This window comes from Mycteria americana, chromosome 4 (genome assembly GCF_035582795.1).
Source record: "Mycteria americana isolate JAX WOST 10 ecotype Jacksonville Zoo and Gardens chromosome 4, USCA_MyAme_1.0, whole genome shotgun sequence".
In the NCBI taxonomy this organism is placed as follows: Eukaryota; Metazoa; Chordata; class Aves; order Ciconiiformes; family Ciconiidae; genus Mycteria; species Mycteria americana.
In genome coordinates this window covers 54,603,985-54,625,004 of record NC_134368.1, presented here as the reverse complement: position 1 = coordinate 54,625,004, position 21,020 = coordinate 54,603,985, and the positions used below count along the sequence as shown (strand labels likewise).

At 40.8% G+C, this 21,020-nt stretch overlaps 1 protein-coding gene across 7 annotated transcripts in view; it reads right to left on the bottom strand.

Annotated features, from left to right (window-relative positions):
* Positions 1–21,020, bottom strand: part of PDLIM5 (PDZ and LIM domain 5) — a 126,094-nt gene that overhangs the window by 12,537 nt on the left and 92,537 nt on the right. For all 7 annotated transcript variants that reach the window (XM_075500583.1, XM_075500586.1, XM_075500587.1 and 4 more), the window contains 2 exons: positions 15,169–15,353; positions 1,863–2,037 (listed from right to left, as the gene is read on the bottom strand). In XM_075500583.1, the coding sequence (XP_075356698.1) occupies positions 1,863–2,037; positions 15,169–15,353 (360 nt within the window). The remainder of the gene's footprint in view (positions 1–1,862; positions 2,038–15,168; positions 15,354–21,020) is intronic.

The window sequence follows — 21,020 nt, the reverse complement described above, 5'->3', positions numbered from 1 at the left end:
TGATAAAGACATTAAACAGAACTGGCCCCAACACAGAGCCCTGGGGAACACCGCTTGTGACCGGCCGCCAACTGGAGTAAACTCCATTCACCACCACTCTTTGGGCCCGGCCATCCAGGCAGTTTTTTACCCAGTGAAGAGTACACCTGTCCAAGCCATGAGCAGCCAGTTTCTCCAGGAGAATGCTGTGGGAAACCATGTCAAAGGCTTTACTGAAGTCTAGGTAGACAACATCCACAGCCTTTCTCTCACCCACTAAGCAGGTCACCTTGTCATAGAAGGACAACAGGTTAGTCAAGCAGGACCTGCCTTTCATAAACCCATGCTGACTGGGCCTGATCACCTGGTTGTCCTGTACATGCCGCATGATGGCACTCAGGATGATCTGCTCCATAACCTTCCCCAGCACCGAGGTCAGACTGACAGGCCTGTAGTTCCCCAGATCCTCATCCAGCCCTTCTTGTAGGTGGGCATCACATTTGCTAACCTCCAGTCAACTGGGACCTCCCCGGTTAGCCAGCACTGCTGGTAAAGGATTGAAAGGGGCTTGGTGAGCACTTCTGCCAGCTCCCTCAGTACCCTTGGGTGGATCCTATCCAGCCCCATAGACTTGTGTGTGTCTAAGTGGTGTAGCAGGTTGCTAACCATTTCCCCTTGGCTTATGGGGGCTTCATTCTGCTCCCCATCCCTGTCTTCCAGCTCAGGGGGGGCTGGGTACCCTGAGAACAACTGGTCTCACTATTAAAGACTGGGGCAAAGAAGGCATTAAGTACCTCAGCCTTTTCCTCATCCTTTGTCACTATGTTTCCCCCCACATCCAATAAAGGATGGAGATTCTCCTTAGCCCCCCTTTGGTTGCTAATGCATTTATAGAAATATTTTTAATTGTCTTTTATGGCAGTAGCCAGATTAAGTTCTAGTTGGGCTTTGGTCCTTCTAATGTTCTCCCTGCATAACCTTATGACATCCGTGTAGTCCTCCTGAGTTGCCTGCCCCTTCTTCCAAAGGTAATCCCAGGAAATCTCTATTTTTTAGGGAAGAAATAAAATGCAAGGTAGATGAAAATTGGGATGATCTGCACATTGACATGAAAAGTGGTTATAGTTCCCCAGATGAGACAATCATGACTAACTGTCAGAAATTACTGACCAAACAATGCAACCCAGATTCAATTCTTCCTCCATATGAAATTCTGGCTAATGATAGGATATCTTAGGGGCTCAGCAGAGTTTAACTTAATCTCATTTGGGAAACTTGTGTTTGTGTGCTTAATCTTTTCTACCCATGTCATACAAGTCAAGGACACCAGCTACCATAATACCCAAAGGCCAGAGATCCCACCAAAGAGCTTGAAATCTAACATTGCAGGAAATGAGTATTAATCCAGTCCTAGCAATTGTTAAACCTCTGTTCCTTGCTTTTCTTATATGGATGGAGCCTGCTATTTTTCCTCTTCTCAATCAGAAATTCTCATTTATAAACCAACATTTGTGACAAGTTCGTCTTTATAAGACTATACTCTCTCATTGGTTTGCAACTAGCTAATCTTCTCAATTTTATTGGAATGGGTGTGTAAGTGAAAACTAACTTGCTTACTTTTCTTTGGTTTTACTTCTGCTCTACTCCACTCAGCTTTCTGGTGCTCTGTAAAACAGGTTGTAAGGCTGTGACTGTTAGCAGTTCACAATGTCCTCCTCCATTATTACTCTCATTCTCAGTTTCGTTAGATAAACCATGCATGAAAACACTGTTCTGCAATATTGAAATGGAGCCTTAAAACACTTGTGATCAAGGAATCAAAAACCACGAAAGCAAAACAAAGCCCTGCTGTCAGAGAGCCCACAGGATGAACAGATACAAACCTAATGACTTGATTACAGTGTGCACACATGGGAGTACGCTTTCCTGCAGGAATATGCTCTGCCCTCTGAACCAACGTGTCTTGCTCGTTTAGCTGAGGTGCTGTTGCAAATTTTTCACTCGGGTCAGTTGTTCCAGGTGGTTTAATACTGTTTGATGTCCATCCACTGGCAGGAGCTGGAGAAAGAGTGCCAGAAGCATTTAGAAGACCATCCTTTCAGTACCAAGTAAATTATTTTGAAATACAAGCAACCAGCAACATTTGCCTAACATTTTTGTCCACTGTATACTTGCCTACTTAAAGGAACAAATTAAAAACCACTTATTTTTCCCCTCCTCCCCCACCAAGTAAGTCCTACCTACTTTATGAAATGTCTGTGAAATAACACAGAATAGTTTTGGCTAACTTGTAGAAGTAGTAGACAAATTTCAACATACTAAAGAAGTTAGGCAAAAGAATATACAACCTGTGAAGGCATTATTTTGCTTTAGATACAAAAGCTGAAGCCAAGAATATCAGTGTATGAACAGAGACAGGAGAATATGTCATACCTACTCAAAACATTTTACAGTAAGTGCAATAGATCATATGTCATTACTAACAGATTAAACAAGAGTACGCATTCAATACAACATGTACAGGAACTTAAAATACAGCACTGTATAAGGAAAACATATTTCTAAATCAAATTTAAACACTAGTCTAGATCACTAGATACTGCCAATCTGAAGCACTCCAAAGGCCACTTCACATCCTCTTTGTAAAAGTTATGACACTGAAATAAAAACCTGACGCTTTCAGAAATGTATATATCCACACACTCCCATTTGTGCTCAGGTTTTTAGAGTCATAGAATAGACATAAGCTTTTACGGAGTACGAAAAAAGCATTTACAAAAATGAAAGGCACAGATGATACTGTTGCCAAGGGTAATGGAGAAACAAACAGTCCTCAGCTTTTCTTTCTCCTCTATTGATATATGTACCTTGGTAACGTACAAGCTACAGCAACACGAGTTTATGGGAGCAGTTATTCCTGTGAAGTGGAGAATTCTTTTTCAAGTATGCTAAAAAAGCCCAGATTTCCATAGCCTTTTGTTTGAAACCACAGGCAAGAGAAACCATGAGTGTTTAGCCGGTGTCCTGGCTGTAGTGCAGCCGTACTAAACCTTGTAAATCAAAAAGTGAAATGAAGATCCGAGTGGAAGCTCAGAGAGAAACAACCAAGCAATGACAGAGATGTTGGACAGCGCAGGATGATGCTTCTGTTGCAATGATGCAGCTTTCTAACACGAGGTCAGGGCATTGGTATTTGCAAAAAACCTAGTTTGTGGAGCTCTTAATCTTCACACTAGTCTTCCTCTCCCATCTTTCATATCGTCTTCCAGGGAAAAGATGAAAAATTATTTATCGTTATCTCCCTTAATGTAATGCTGACCAGCCTCCGCCCTACAGTAAAGTTGCGAGTACCTTTCAGGTAAAACATTGCATTCCCTGCTCAAATGGAAGGGGCATACAAATTTACAGAGAAGATGAATTTAAGCGACAGTGAACACACAGCAAATTCAACAGAAATGCCAATCCCTTGCTATTTACAGAAGTAAGATAGCCACACACTACACAATTTAATCACAACTATACGGTGAACTTAGTTAACAAAACCCCCCTCTACTCATGCGTATTTGTAGGCTAAGGCAACGCAGCTGGAAGAGAAATCCTTTTTAACACCAATAGTTTTGTACTATAATTATGCTTGGTATTAATCCACTGATATGGGCTCAATAGCTACTTTTGCTTACACTTTCTGTGTAGGAAGAAGCAATACAGCCATACATCTTTTTTTGTCTAACTGGCTGGTTCATAAAATTTTCTCAAATAAGGTAATCTCAACACTGACATATTTTTTGATCCTTTTCAGTATCTGAAGTAGCAAAAAGTATACCAGTTCAACAGGGTTTTTTCTACTGTGTTTTTATTTTTTTTTTTAATACAAGACTATGGGTTATATTTAATGTAGAATTAATTAACTTGCAATATCTTGAAAAAACAACACCTTGATTCTAGAAACATTTAGCATTCCTGAGTAGAAAGTATTTCAGCATAAAAGCACTTTATCTTGAACAAATCACTCTGCCACTGTAGTTCATTTTAGATTATAAATGCCTGCTAAACTGAAAACATAGGAACAGATAAAAATGGAAAAGGTGGCAGAAAGTCTTTGAACACATGAACAAAAGTGGTTTTGATTAATAGCATTTCCCTCCTCTGTCATCACACATGGCCTTCTAATTTTCAGGTCTCATTTCATGAGGAGACAAAAACACACACTAAAGCCAAATCTGTTTGAAGACTGCTTTTGCCATAAATCAAATTGCAGCGCAGCTTCTAGTATATCGCTAATTTCTGTTTGAGTTATCTGCTGAATCCCAAAGCCCATTCAGACACACCAGCTAGCTCTTGTTTGCACTGTGTAGTTAAAAAAGGTCCTTCTGCTTGCTTAAAGGGAAATAAAAAAGTACAGTTATTCCCTTTTCTTTGGTCTCATTACAGCTTTCATTAACGCTGTTTTTATGAATGATGCTTTTCTGAACACTACCCAACTTTAAAGTTACTACTGGCCAGGAGCAGGATTTGTCTACATAAACTTTCTCTCAGACATGTTAGACAAATCAGTCATTTCTGAGTTACTCAAAGCACTAAAAAAGGAGAGAAGGAGATAGTCCATCAGTCTGGGAAGTAACTTCGTCTATTAATGACGCTACATTAAAACAAAAATTCTCTTTTAAGCGAACCATACTATAAACCACACAAATTAGTACTGTGTTAAGCAAGAGGTGTGACCTAAGCAAAAACAAGCTGGGTATTTAGTGTTGAGGACCAACAAAGGCAAATGGATCCACTCCACTTCCACTGAAATTGGTGAACTCAAGTTCAAAGCCCAGACCTCCAGCAGCTGCAGGACTCCCATGGGAGCACAGCCACAATGCAAACAGAATAAGGGGAATAACAAGCAAGCCTTAAGCCTTCAGATACTTCTATATTTGCCAGAATATTTTTGGATACTGGACAAAAACTAAGTTAAAAAAGGCTTTTTGCCTGTCATCTGTAAATTTATGTCACTATTTGGTCTACTATGGTGGGAACAATACCTAGTTGATGACCGCAGATACCATCAGCAGCTGAGAACTAAGACAGAAAAAGTTGCCTTCTGCTCAAAAATCTTTGAAAAGCAAGACCTTAAAGCATTTTATTAAACACTCTCTTCTTCCATCTCTTGGGGCCAGTGTAAAGCCAGGAAGCTCCCTGCCCATGCTCACAATTTGTCCCCACAGCATTCTCTCAAGGGGGATTTTTCTCCTTGCTGGTATTCACATTAAGACCTCGTTGGTCTTGCACAGTATTATTCCCCTCTATTCCTGTTCTGAAGTGGACTCAAGTTTCTTTCAGTTCAGATTTTTCATCCTAAAGAAGAGGAGTCAGTCTGCTTCCATTGCCTTTAGATCCATACTCTTATTAAAGAAAATACACCAGTGAAGTACAGTAATAGCTATTTCACCACATTTATTATACTGGTTTCTTTGTAAACCTTCTGCAGTTGTTCTACCAGATTTTTTTTTCACCATAGATCATTCTCCCTTTCTCAACGCTTGATTTGCCTCAGTCTTTTATCTTCCTCATTCCCATCTGAACACCAGTCTAAGGACAGCTTTTATTGCCCACTTGTGTCTTTCCGTAGGCCAGAAACATGCTTTTAACACTGCGGTAATTCTAGCAAAGGTTCATTACTTCCACTGCAACCCACGGAGCATTTTTTTGTTGGTGGTGGTATTTTTGTGGTTTTGTTTGTTTGTTTCGTGTTTGGGGTTTTTTGTTTGGTTGGTTTTTTTAACCCCGCTATTAGTTCCCTACTTAAAATCTGTATGAATTCTCAGTATTTTTTTCCAACAATATTCCACCTCTTGTAGCTACAGAATTTCAAATATTAGGTCTGTTTTCTTGTTTAGAATGAACATTGATGTTTCCTAACTATCCCTTCTACTTAAACAGCAAGTTAAGTCCTGTGCTGGACAAGGTGTTTTTTCTGCAAGCAGAGAGGAAGGGGACACTCTCAGCATTCCCACATTCTCCTCCTCTCCTTTCTCCTCCCTATTCCCTTGGAAACCTTTCAGATGGAAACGCAACTACATGATTTAAAGAAAAACGTCAGGCCCTGAAAACTTATGCAGGTGTTTTTCCTTGTAATAAGAAGCTTTTACCAGGGCACACCAGTAATAAATAGCAAGGTAGGTACAAATCATTACGCTCAATCTAAGCAAAGACCTCTCGACTCTTGGCAATCGGTTTGAGCCCTCCTGTGGTTTGTGCTTTATACTTTGCTTTTACATTTTACATATATGACTTTGGATCCCACCAGCAGCTCTGTTCTCAGAGTGCTGGGGAGGTGCCCTGGTACTCGAGATCTGGCGAGGTACATGCACATTTTTAATTGCGAACGATGGCCGAGTGGGGAGGGAAAAAGAACTCCAGCTGCCTCACGACACAATCTCACCACATGTCTTTTGGGCACCACCTTTGTGGCATGAAATGAGACAGGGTGCAGCAACCTTTGTGGGTGCTCTGAAGAATTATAAATTATAATAAGTAAGTACAATAAATAAATAAAAGAAATTCTAACTTATAGGAATTATACACCTCATCAGGAGCTATTCTACCCTGAGTGCCAGAGATGTTCAGGTTCTCCACAAGTCATGAAAAGATTTCTATGGCCAAATTTCAGCGTTTTGCAGGCTTCACTTCACCTTCGCTCTCTTCAATTAAACCTTCTAAAGCACCATTGATTTGCACTTGTGTATTGTCATAGCTGGCTTTTCTAAAACAGAAAACACTCTGTACCCAACTATTAACTTTCTACTTTATTAGGTTTAAGTTTAGCAAACCCTTAGTGTTTGCTTTCACTAAACTCCTTGGTATGGCTAGTTTAATATTTAACAAAATTTTAGGCAAGGTAAAGAACAGGCTTTTTTTCTTTTTCAAAAATCCCAGTGTGACTTTGCCCTCGTTAGACTAACAATAGGCTGTTCCATCGCTGAGCACATGGATAACTGCAAACACTGGCAAAAGGTTTGGAAGACAAAGGGAGAAAGGCGGATACGCGGCGGTGCCAAAGTCACTTTGACAGAGGTTCTCGTAGCAACAATACAACAGCCTGAACTGTTTAACGCTCACTTAAACATAACATCAGACTTCATGTAATATCTATAAATAACAATGCTACTTTAAGCGGTGGGAGTGCCAGAACTTCGTTCTAACTCTAAGTGTTCTAGCTCAGTGATTTATACGCTGCTATCAAACTACTGTATTATAAATGGAAAATATAAAGCTTCATAAGTCCAATTTTCTGACTTTTCTTAACATATCTGTACAGTAAGAAATCTTCCTGTTCTTCCCTCCAAACCAAACAGATGGCCGGATGAAGCAACGTGTCTGAAAAGCTCGGCTGTCAGCTCATTACATTAGCCATATATAATCCTCCATCCACTCCTAGAGCCGCGTGAAATCGCACAAGTTCAATGGAGGAAGCTACAGGACAAGCAAGAGGGGAGGAAAAAAAAAACCAACACCCCACCCCCACCCCCACCCCTGTGTTCAGCAGTTTTCCTTTTGTTTCCTACGGAGTCTTGGAAGCACAGTCAGAGCTAAACCCCTGCCGCTGATTAAAGGCAGAACAGGAAGGATTAAACCATTATCATGTCTTTAAATGCCGGCGAAGGCTGGTATGCGCCCCGTGGAAAATCACAACAGGTGCCACCCCGGCCCAATTTCAACAACCCCTGCAACTTGAGGGGCTAGTTCCTGAGCTAGCAACCAGCCTTTCAACTGGAAAGGCTCCGGCTAAACTAGCTGTAAAGCATCTTAATTAAAATGAGTACGGTGGTTTTGGCTCGCTCAGCCTGTCTCCTTGTGATTTGTTACATCACATACCGGCACAAATCTGGCACAACTGGTGCCGCTTTTACCAAAAACGTGCCTCGAGGAGAAAGAGAAAACAGAGACCTGTACAATAGTGTTTCATTTCTCTGGAGTGACAGTTTAGAAACCCATTCGGTAGCTTTCCGCCAATAACATTTTGCCTCCCTTGCTTTTAGCTCCTGTTTTGACCTTGACAGCTTGACTATGCCTGCGGAGAGCACGACTGTCCAGCCTCACTCACATGCAGATTATCTGCCAGTTTCATGGAGCTGATGGTTAACGTTCAATAGTGAATGCATTTACCAGAGGAATATTGACTTTTCATTTGTTGAACAAATATTAGGCATAATTTTTGGATGTCCTACACCTGTACACCTGAACAGGACAGGACACATCACTGCTCTGAGCTGGCGCTAGCAAATGAAGGGGAACTGATCTGGCGAGCCAGCCTGTGACAACAGGCTAGTTGCTTTTTAAGAAATCAAAGATGACGAGCATCTAATTTTGCAAGTCAGTGAATATTCCCACTCGATGGACGTGAAACAACCACAGAGACAAATAATCTCTTCACCTCTGTTTAAACAACTAGAGAAAGGAACATGCATCTATCTGATTTATGTACGCAATTAATTTAAGTGCACAGCTTGGTGCAATAGCACATGAATTTAGCAACATCAAATCACAGGAAAATTGTCAAAGGTCATATTTGTAACAGAAAGCTGAGTTTCTATTCAGCAGATCCTGTAGTGAGGTATACTAGGTCATTCTGCCTCCAACCAGGAGGTGGTACATTTCTGCATCATTACCATGATCTGCCCTTTCTTAAATATAAACATTCAAGTTTTAGAAACATATTCATTTTTTTACCATGTCTGCAGGAGTTACATTTCATAGTACCATCAAATTAAGGTTGACATTTATAAATTACTCTGGTTTCACAACGGGTTTTGCTTGGCTAAGTGACTTCACATTACTTAACTTGTAAGAATAAATTCTTGTGGTTTGCTGTCACATGATGATATAATCATTTAGATTAGATGAAAAATTAATAACAGTCCATACACCAGGATCAGGAAGCTTTTGTGTTTTGACCTGTCAATCATACCACTTTTATGGACAAGTCTTTCCGTTTTTATGAATGGTGACTGCATCGTGGAGGAGCAATCTTTAACAATCTTCTTCAGTGAAAAATACTGGAACTGTTTATATTTTGGGACTGTTTCTAGCAGAGGCCTTACCAAAAATATAAGGATTTGCCTTAAGAACTTGTAGCGTTACTCCAGTTTCTTCCCCAGGTTCAGACCATGGTCCTCAATGGGCACGTAGCCCCTTGAACTCCTATAATAATTTGTCCTGCCTTTAATTTCCTGTTCTACAAAGGAAACAAATCGGGATGAGATGGCCCTAAAAACAAAACTGCAGAAGTTTGTAAACCAAGGCGATGCTGACACAATAGTTTGGTTGTCTTTTCCATGCAAAAATATTCCCAAAGCCGATGGGCCATCAACTTAACTTACCTGGTAAGCGTGACCTGTAAGGTTAACAGAACTGAGACAGGGGCTAGGGTAATTACAAATGAAACACAGAAAAACAAAGGTGACAAGGACAGAAAGTGCCGCAAGCCCATCCCTTTATGGATCTTGAGCAAGGCCTTACGGGCAGGACACGCATTTTGCGATGGCACAATAAATCTCAGTGCCTCCCTCCTTCCCTCCCCTCTTCAGACTGTTTGACCCTATGGGCAAACTCCCCAGTCTGATACAGTCTGGATTTTACCCCATTTTCCTTAGTAAACCTCTACAGAATAAGTCACAAGGAAGGAGACAAAGACCCAAACTGTCAGTATATGCAGGACAGGATGTCAAATCACACCTAGAAGCAGGCATGTATTTTCTTCTGCTTTTAAAGTTATCGAGGGAATGGGAAATAGAAAAAAAAAATGCAGCAAGACAGCATGCTAAGGATAACTCCAGAGATGGTAAATGCAAGTCCACCAAACACACGGAAACAACTGCAAGGAAATAGCAGAATTTTTCAAACAAAGTTGCCTGGGGAGCAATTTTTCTATGCTTACAGTTGGCTTCCAAGTGTGTTCCCTCTGCTGAAGGGAGCATGTGCTTAACACATGTGCTGGCTCGGGATTAGGCAACTGACAGTTGTGGGTATTGCAGAATATGCTGACATTCCCGAGCAGCTCTACTGGAAGGGGATTATATATCCCAGTGGTATCAGGCTGAGAGAGACCCTGGGAATAAGGAAACTGGCACATGCGAGTAACTGGTCACTTAAGACTGCAAACTTTGGACGCTTCGATTGCAAACTCTCCCCATCCCATCCTCATACTCAGCTGCCAAGCCCAGGAGGAACAAAGGTCATCGATCGCAATGAAACCCTCCTCTCCAAGACGCAACCCAGCTTTTCTGGCCACCAGCTGTACCAGCTCACCATGGGACCCCTGCAATCCTGCCGGACCCCTGCAAGTGAAGCAGGACGCTGCCTGCCCAGCTCCTGCATGGGAAGGCAGGACACGGTGCTGGCAGTGCTGTGCCTGGTGCCCAGCCCCACTGGTCCCCGCTGCGCCAGCAGCTCGCCCTCCGACAACAGTGTTTTGAAGATGCCAGGAAAGAGGAGGCGATTTCACGTAGAAACGTAACGTTGGAAGTCCCAACCGCTTCTGACCATCGCAGATCCCGCTGCGCTTTCCACAAGAACAGTTCGTCTCCTGGCCAAACTCCAGTTTGTGTAGCTGCATTTATTGGGTAATTATACTTTCTTAAATTGTCCCAGCAGTTTCAATTTGCCACGGTGCTATTCACTTCCTTTCAAGATGCCGTGGAGTGTTACAGCGTGCTTGACAAACAGCTGTTACTTTTCACCCAAGAAGTGACTGCATGGCAGTGGTGGGTGAAAGCCATTTCTGTACGTGCATCATGGGCTTGCATGTGATACCAGGACTGTAAAATGCCTTGGGGTTCCTTGGGGGTGAGCAATGCCACATAAGCGTAGAGTAATAGTTTAGCTATCAAATAGTAACATAACTCACTGCAATGGAGCTAGGATGTTGTAGGCAACTTTTTTTAAAACGGGATATAATCTTGTAAGAAGCGTCTCCCCCTGGTGGGTGAACAGAACACCACAGCTCAACACAAATGAAATGAGAACTATTATAAATTCTAGACTGTACACTTTACACACAGTAACAGCCACAATTTGACTTATTTCAATAACTGAAAAAATCAACAATAGAGACAAGAGAGGCTGACAGCAAATGTGTTATTCGCAGACCTCCGTCCAGGCAGGTGCCACCGCTGCACTGTATGCACACCCCACCTGCCCCGCATCTTCAACTCCTTGTGCACCCAATGCACCAAAGCTCAGACTTTTTTTGTTCATTTGTTTGACAAACCAGGCTTTTATCCTGCTTATCCAGCTTCTTACCCATGCCTTAAAAGTAAGCGTGAGTGTCGTGGTTTAACGCCAGTCAGCAACCAAGCACCACGCAGCTGCTTGCTCACCCTCCCCCCCGCCCCCAGTGGGATGGGCGAGAGAATTGGAAGGGCAAGAGTAAGAAAACTCATGGGTTGAGATAAGAGCAGTTTAATAATTGAAATAAAATATACTATAATAATAAAAATAATAACGAATTGTAATGAAAAGAAAAACAACCAAAAAGAGAGAGGAATAAAACCCAGGAAGAACAAGTGATACAACCACTCACCACCCACCGACTGATGCCCAGCCAGTCCCCAAGCAGCGATCACTGCCACCCGGCCAACTCCCCCAGTTTCTATACCGAGCAGGATGCTGTATGGTATGGCATAGCCCTTTGGCCAGCTGGGGTCAGCTGTCCTGGCTGGGCCCCCTCCCCTCCCAGCTTCTTGTGCACCTGGCAGAGCATGGGAAGATGAAAAGTCCTTGCCTAGTGTAAGCACTGCTTAGCTACAACTAAACCATCAGTGTCTTATCAGCATTATTCTCATCCTAAATCCAAAACACAGCACTATACCATCTACTAGGAGGAAAATTAACTCTATCCCAGCCAGAACCAGGACAGTGAGACAGCCATCCCTCATTTCCTCTACCAAACTACTGAGGAATCCTGTAATATCAGGATTTTATTCCAGAGAGGGATAAAACCTCTGTTATCTTCAGAGTGGGTGACTAGCATAGTAGCTAGCATTCGTGGGTACCCCATGAGTGCCCTCCAACAGCAAATGAGGATAGTTCAGCTCCAAGGGTGCTATCGCTGTGAGATCACTTGGATCATGATTGACTTCTGTACAGAGAAACCCAGCACCTGAAGCATCTCCAGGTTCACTATCTCAGCCATTCATTTTAGACCATCTTTTTCCTCCACACCTTTTTCTTGCCAGGTCATGAAATAGAGATCAATGGAGATCATACCTCAGTTCCAACAAAAACCCTCTGACACCTTTAGGCATCTCTGCACAATCTCAACAGGAAAAACAAACAAACAAACAAACAAACCAAAAAACCCCCAAAAAACAAAAAAACAGGCAAAAAAATCCAAGACCCTAAACCAAAAGCCAAAAAAGAAATCATGCTACTTTTAATTAAAAAATAAGGGTACTCTCTGGTAGTCTATCCAAGAAAGTGAGATTCCAGCTAATAAACTAAAAGATGCTGTCTGACCAAATGACTTCTGTGTTGTCAGACATCTTAATAAATAAAATCACTGGTAATATTCATGCCACGCCATCAAACAGGAGATTATAGCTTCCCCAGACACAAACAGAATCCTGCAACATATGTGCTTTGCTATGGAAACAACTTGGTGTTGTATACAGTATTCATTAGAAGGGTGAGTGCTATTAGAGCTACAAAACTGTACTCCAAATAAGTTTCTGCTATTCATACCATACTGATATACACATTTACATAAGATTATGTCTTCTTTCTAATTATTTCCTAAGCTAGACTTCAAGTATGAAATCAATCAGGCTCAAAGGGAGGGGGTTTTTTTGTTTGCTTAAAATTTTGTCAGGCCTATAAGCTATGAAGCCAAATTTTGTTTGGCCTGGGAAGCACTGGCAACTTTACTTTAAAGAACACTTTATGCTCACAGACTGCAAACAAACAGCAGAATTAATAACCAAAGTCCAAACATGCCCTGAAATGCTTATAGTCTTTTTCTTCAAAATCTGACTACTTTTATCAAAACACTCAACTATTGAAACAATTTTACCTGCTGTTTTCAGCCTTATTGAATAAGCTCAGGCACAGCAAAACTTTGGATATTTTTATTTTTGCGCTTCCCCATTTTAGGAAACTTTGAGTTTTCAATGCCTCTCTCTCCTACAGTTTTTATTTCTGGCTCCCCCAATATTTTTGGGGGAGGTGATGACTTTGCTTCTTTGGAAGTTAAGCAGTACATCCCAGGCCACTACAGCAAGGCAGCACAGAGCTGACATCCTCACAACCATTGCCTTCCACCAGCTTGTCTATCAGTATGAATTTCGTAAGTTTTTTGTAAGCTATTCTGCAACATTACAACCAAAATTTCTCTGTCTGGCTTTACCCCTCACCTACCTATTTGGTACCTCTAATGTGAAAAAAGAACTTCATATTATGCAGAGCATGGGCACAGATTTTCAGAGAAGTACGGAATCAAGTGTAATTTAATTCATCCTTATAAATCTTTCTCCTTCATGTGTCCATCATAAAAAAAAAAAAGGAAAAAAAAAAAAAAATCTATTTCAGACATTACACTTATATTAATACTAAAGCATGCTAGTAGGATTTGGCAATGAAACACCTACCAACATACTGAAAATGGGTGCAGTACTACTGAGACCCCAAGTTGACAGGTGGTTTCTGTGCAAGTGAAATAAATTTATCACTTGGTGAGACAGAAAGAGTTACACGAAACATGTAGCACAATCAGTCACTTCTAAGAATGCAGGATTATCATATTCCCACAAATGCTTGCCGTAAGTACACACGCTACCAAAAATGTAACTTTAAAGAGAGTTGGGTTTTTTTTTTTCCCTCTAATGATAGCTAACTCATAGTAGTAAAATAATGCTAGAATTAAACTGATCTAAATTTAAATAAGTCTTTACCTTGTCCTTAAGAATGTACTCGATATTTGACAGCTAAGTATAGAAATGACAGTGTATTGCCATCTTGAGGCTTGCTAGCAGAACTGCGTGTCCAAAACAAAATGCATATATTTGTTACCAGGCACAATAGTAATTTAGCCAGATGTGCCAAAGCCATTATAAAACATACACATTAACACCATATGCTTTAGCTTTATTTTTATGCCAGGGCCTCTGTAGTTCCTTTTCTGGAGTGGATGTACTTCTAAAGAGGGAAAACCCCTAACAGTAGAACTAAAAAAAAAAAAAAAAAAAAAAAAAAAAATCTATTTAGCACCTTAGATCCTGTCAGAAGGAGAATCAAGAATATTCACCTCATTCTTACAAGAAAAATCTGCAGTTAAAGCTTAATTAGTAATACAGATTTCCCAGATCCTTTGAAATTACTACTCAAGTTTAGTTCAAGCACCAAACACTGATTCAATTTAAGAAACAAGTTACATTAAAAGATGACCCCAAATTACTGCATGTGATATCACAAAAATATAAGTACACAATTACACATATGGCATTTCTTAATACAGATATAGTTATAACATAGGAGTGTCCATAAAGAAAATGGCATGCTTTCCAGACGTAAGACATTTTGGTGCTGGTTTAAAGGGGTAAGAATCACCAAACTGCATTCAAAGGTAATAGCTATTTAAATTGCAAGAACCCACCTTTACACAAATCTCCATATCACAAACCTATGCAATGCTCTGGCACCCTGCTCAAATAAAACCTACAAATGCCAAACACATAACTACTCTAATGTTTTAGTCTTTTTTTTTTTTTTTTTTTTTTTTTTTTAAATTAACATCTACTTCAGAAAAGATCACTTGGAAAACACGTGTCTGTTGATATTCCCACCCCTGAAATGGCATGGAATATACTCCGTTGAATTTACAGTCACATGGGAAGCGCCGAGTGGAAACTGTGAGGTGTGTATACATATGTTCGATTGGTATAGATGCTTTTAATAGAGGTCTGAGAGATCTGATTTTGCTTGTTTGTGAAACCAATTACATCTGTGAGGCTACTTACAAAGGGCTACTGGTTTACTAAAACTGCTAAAGCTGTTTTTCTTCTCCTCTTTTCTAAACAAACCTGCCTGGACTCAAAACACATAAATAGCCATTTGAAGGCTGTTGTTTTTACACCCAAGGTAAAGTATCTTTTCCCGAGCTACCCAAAGGTCTTTAAGCGAACAAGAAAAAGCCTCACTGAAAGTTACCTGCTTGGTTTGCAGGCTGCCAGCCCGAGTACTTGGCAGCACCCGGGGGTCCCGTTGGCTTGAGGGCTGCAGCAGACGCGGTGCTGGCGGGAGCAGGTCTCGTGTCGGTGTTTTCTTGGTGGGCAGGGACGCTCCTCGCCGAGGCGGCTGTAAAAGCAGCAGGCTGGGTAGCCTCCAGGGAATCACTGTTCAGAAACAAGGGAATTAAAAATAGAAGTCATTTCTTGCTAGAACAAGAGCATTTGTGAAACGGAGACGTGGAGCGACATCCCTGAACCCTGTTGCAACAGAGCAGCACCCACTACTCCGTCACCACTGATGCTGGGGTGATCACCCCAGGGCAATGCTGTGGAAGTTATATTTTCAAGCTGTTTTTTAAGAACTGGACACTTGAGTAATTTCTGTCAAAAGTCAATATAGACAACTAAGTCCCTTCACAATCTCCATTTAAAATAATTAAGTGTTGGCATGACACAGGTTAAAGCAGAACCCTTACTGTAAATTTGCTACAATCCCAGACTTTTTAAATACTTTTTTTTTCTTGGAGAGTAGGCAAATACTCATATAAATCAGATTATACTTGTAGATCTTAATAAAAACCATCAATCTAAAAGTGACTTAATTATATGCAATTTTCTTGTATGGGCCACTGCTCCCCCAAACAATTAAGTATTTTAAATAAGCTACATTATTCTTTTATAAGCTATAAGTTTCTTTATTCATTAAACAACATGCACAATATTTTATATTGCTGCTTTAGAGCAGTTTACAGCTGCTTTTATATTTTAAGGGTTAGCAGAACTCTTTCAGCTATTTAAAAAGACGCATTATGAGAACTGCACTTAATCACAATTCACATAGAGTGTAAGTAGCCACTAATTACATCGCCAGCAAGAAAATTTTTCATTTCTCATTTCCAGAGGCTGTTCAAGAATGAGAAAGTTATCATAACAAAATTTTTATGCAGTGTAACAGTATTTGTATAATGGATATTTGCCTTTGTGAAGCTGAAAACAAATATTTTCATTAAAAATCTTCAAATTAGAGGAGTAATTGCTAATGAAGGTCATTTGCAAACTAAGAGGATCACAAAAACAGGAAAAGAACTCAACAACGTTGCAAAATACAGCCAAACCAATTCCAAATACATATTTTGTGCAATCTGGAAACCCATCAGTTAACACATTAGAAGCCTTGCGTTCTTTCCCCTATTGAAGAAAAATTTACAGCACAGGTGCATAACGCATATTTCACCGGGGTCATTCACAGAATTATAGATTGTGCCAAGTTCGTAAAGTAAAAATCCCCGAGCTATTTTTACTTTACAAGTATTGCACACACACAATATTGCCTCGGCCACACGACATGCAAGAACATGAACACACCATGAGGCCAAAACGCAAGTTCATAACCTTGATTGTTTTGTCTCTAGATTTACAGGGTTAATAATTGACGTATTTAGAATCTTTTTCTGGGTAAGGGATAAAAAAAAGATTCACAGTTTAGAGAATATATCTGAATGCTCAGTTGAATGAGTAACAGCTATTGCATTTGTAGGCTTTTGATAACAGCGGTAGCTCTGCTGAACTGACACTGATGGATTTGCTATATGCAGCGTGCACAAGCTCAGTGAAGCACAACGTGAGACCTTGCATTCTGTTAATTTCAAATGTTAAAAGGTATTTAAAGACATTTGTATAGCGCAAATGGAGGCATTTAAGGTACACATTAGACTCCTTAAAGGCTTAGGATACAAGTCTTTTTAACAACAGATTTTGAGGCAGGGGAGATATACTGTATAAAAGCGCTGTGGCAGACTGAAAAAAAAGGATAGGAAGACATCCTCTGACATTACGTACCAGGCTCAGTAGTTGAAGACAAGGTAGTTTAGGACTGGCTTCCGCTATGAGAAAAGCGTGTGTCTGCAACTTCAGTGTCACAGAAATCTCCCTCTATACTTTTGAGTACATTTGACACTTCAAATCTGCCTGTCAGTGTCATCACTAGAAGACTGAAGGAGGAATGATAAAGCTTACGTATTTGCCAAGTTCCTCATGAGTAGCTTCCTCAGACTTCCCAGATGACACTCGCAGGTCAGGTCCAGGGCAAGCACATTTCAGTGTCAAAACACTTGTACTGTTATTAACGACAAGCCTACCTTCTAACTCTAGCTTTAATCTTTTAACTCCCTTTCATAACTCTTAAATGATTCCTCCTCCACCTGATGAATACTTACAGCAAAAATGAAAGTTTTCCATGATGCAACCAATTTATGCATAACGTTCTCAGACTAACGGTACTGCTACATCACATTTCTCAGATTTGAGGTCATATCCTATTTGGGATGTCCCTAACAGCCTGAAAATCATATGCTTCCTGTATGGCCTTGTGACACCGCCTGTACGCAGCAACCTGAACCAGGATAACCTGGCTATTGCAATGGTTTAAGAGAAAATTTGTTTTTCACAAGTTTAGAAATAACATTTTTAAAATTCTAATAATCTGTGGATGTTTATTTCAAGCCGTTCAACCTGGATCTTGATACATCTAATACCAATAAGGTCTTTTGGGCAGGCTTATATGGTCTCTGTATTCCCAGTATATCTCCTGGCTCCCCAGCACATCTCTTTCTAGCTCTGCCAGCTGGAAGAACAAAACAGATTAAAAGCTCCAAAACTGCACTTCAGCTATGGCGGGATGAAAGAAGTTCTCCATTGCTTGCTGCCTTTCCCGATGGGCAGTCCCATGTACTCATAAGGGACAGCAACTGGACAGAGCCAGTTTAGGAATCTCAGCTTTCTAGCAGAAGTAAGTGTTTACATCTCCAAAAATAAACCTTCAAAACGAGGAGAGTTTCTCCCCGTATGGTGAGCAAACGATGGATAAACATAGAGCCATTTTCAGGAAGGGGATTGTTTCCGTTCTTGTAACAATCTACCTTCATTTGCAGCTTATGCCATAAGCAATGCACATTAGTGAGTGAAGGAAAATAGAAAAGGGAAGTCAGGGAATTCATTTTCACCGCCATTATTGGCTCTACTAAGGTATCAGCAAACAAACACCACAGCTAAAGAATAAAGTCTTGCTGGCAGCACGTCCTGAACTGCACCCGTGGAGCACAGGTACCAGAACTCCTGGAGAGGTTTTCCCTTTGGATGCACACATAAAAAGATTTCCCGATAAGTATCATTCAGCAGCAAAAAGAAAGGCAGTATTTAAGGTTGTGTTATATCACTACAACTCTGTTGATATTATTTTTTTCTTTTTAAAGTGGATATGCCACAACATTGGAAAATTGGATACAACTTAAGATTGTCTGTTGGTGTCTAATAACTACCATTTCCCCTCCCCAAAGTTAGGGCTACTTTAGCCTTTTCTAGCGACTGAAGTAACCTTGGAAGCCATGAAAACAGGAGGGAAAGATCTAATACTTCTTTATTGAACCGAAATTTCTTACATCAAGTGGATCTCAGCTCTATTTATAATTGGGCCTTATCTCTAGAAGGGTTTTACTCCTGTGAAAATGCAAGTACAAGAAAACCCACAAATTATTTCTTCCTTAGTACAACTTAATACATACTGGCCCGTAAAATAACCAAATAGATTTCTGCCTTTGAGGCTGAAGTCCATTACATAAAAGCAGCTTTCCACAGTGTTAACATAGCTGCGGTCAGGAAACGAGAACAAAAAGTCCTGTGCACTGAAGAGAATCAGCACTGGAACAAAGGGCCTAGACAGCAAATAAGTTTTAAAATAGTTATTTGCTGCACCGCATGCCAGTTATTTGATTTTATACATTAAAACCGAGCTTTGAAAAATAGCAGTTCTTTGTTCCCGGAGCACCCTCGCAGCCTAACATGCCGTTTACTTGCTCAAGGAACTGTTGCAAATAATTCACCTGGACAGAGCTTTCAAGCCAGAATACCTTGTTTCTTCTCCAGCTGGCTATTCAGAGTGACAGTGCCTCCCTCAGAGGTTCGCGACGCAACACGAACGGCACCGCGCGTCTCGGAAGGGCACCTGACGCAAGCGAGGAAACCTTTGCTTAGTACGGTGGACTTGCACAAACACCGTCGGCAGGACCAGGGTGCAGATTAGTTCTGCAAAGCGGTGAAAACCAGTAGGATTTGGGGTTGGTGACCTTGTGCCGAAGACCACAACAGGCGGACTGCTTCAAGCATGCAGACAACAGAAACAGGCTTTGAAGGAGAAGCCAGTTGCTTGCAAGTCCTCAGTGCCAAGCGTGCACCACACTCGGACAATACCTCTTACTCTTTTGCAACTCCAGAGCACTTGTGGACTTCCTGGAGGGCCTGAGGGCCTGCAGAGGAGGCTTAGTGACAGGCGTGATGAGTAGGGCATCCAAGAGCGAGCGGTAGACACTAGGTTCGGAGAGTCTAGCAAGCGTTTAAAAAGATCACGTAAACAAACTAGCTGACCAAACAAAGTTCAGATTGGCTGGGACCACTGAAAACCCAAAAACCCTTACAAAAAGCCTGTAAGTTCTGTAGCAGTATGGAGAAACTGGACCTAGAATAACCAATTTAGAAATTATGCCTCAATAAGCGGTCCCCAAAGTGGAGGTCGCACACCGCAGGGGGTGTGCAAGACAATCCATTGGGGTGTGAGAAGAAATTTATTTTATTTTACCATTAATAAAGTAAAATAGAAAATATTTTTAAATGGTGTTTATTTCATTTTTTTCTCATCTTTTTTAATTTCTGGTTTTGTGTATGTTTTATAATGTACGTGATATATTAGTACATTAGGACGTTTACATAATTTAGAAGTACATAAATACACATATATTGGAGATGCACGCTCAAAAATTTTTTATTGATATGGGTGCATGTTCGAAAAACTTGAGACCACTGGTTTAAGTAAGCCTTTATAAAAAGCAATGCAATAAAGATTTAGATACAACTCAGAGAGTTATCTTCAAGCATCCAAAAGTTACTCAAAGATGCAAATTATTCTTTGTCACCCCTGTAACATAATTATTTTTTACAGTTAGTTTACTGACTGAATCGTAAAATGGATATCATGAGGATCAGAAAGGTAGAACTACTCACCAAGGTTCAGAGCAGCAGTCTGGAGCTGAGCTAAAAATAGGGCAGGGGAGCCTTGGACATACTCTAACAACTTGCCCACCACACTATTGTGAAAGAGCTGATTTTGCAACCCTGCCAGGAACCGATTATTCTTGTGTGAGCTTCAATTTTTTTAAACCAAGCTATAAAATGTCTCTTTTAAAGTTGATGTCTACCTGGCCCGGACAGCAACGGCAGCAGACACAGCAGCAGCAGCCATGCTCTTAATTTTTGATCTCTGCTTGAAAGGAGAAAGAACGGGAAGAGGAGCAGGTCCAAACTTGGGCAGACTTCCCAAAGGATTTTCCAGCAGTACTTTTCTAGCACAGAAGCTTTGAGCCAACAGAGGAGAAAACAGAGAAAGCAGGAAAGATTGACAGAGACACCGTACAATACTGGACTACATTAACCACTGGAAAGTTATCTGATTGTAGGTTCCTAGTTCACAAAGACATCAGGCAATATGTTAGCCACTTGAATACTAAGGTAGAAAACAGAAATTTTTATTTCTCCCACAAATAAAACTTTCCCCTCATCAAGTCAGGATTCGGCATCTATCAACCTTCAAATTCCCCACCCCAGACTCCACCTCGCACCCCTGGGTCATTCCCACTGAACTCCAGGACACTCCACATGGATCCATCTAAGTCTCCATGGTGCTGACAGAAAGAGCCCTAAAGATCATTTAGCTTCTCCTCTTTTTCATAATAAATAACAAACATGGAAAGCTTTAGAGTATTTGGTGATATAAGTTCAGTAGGT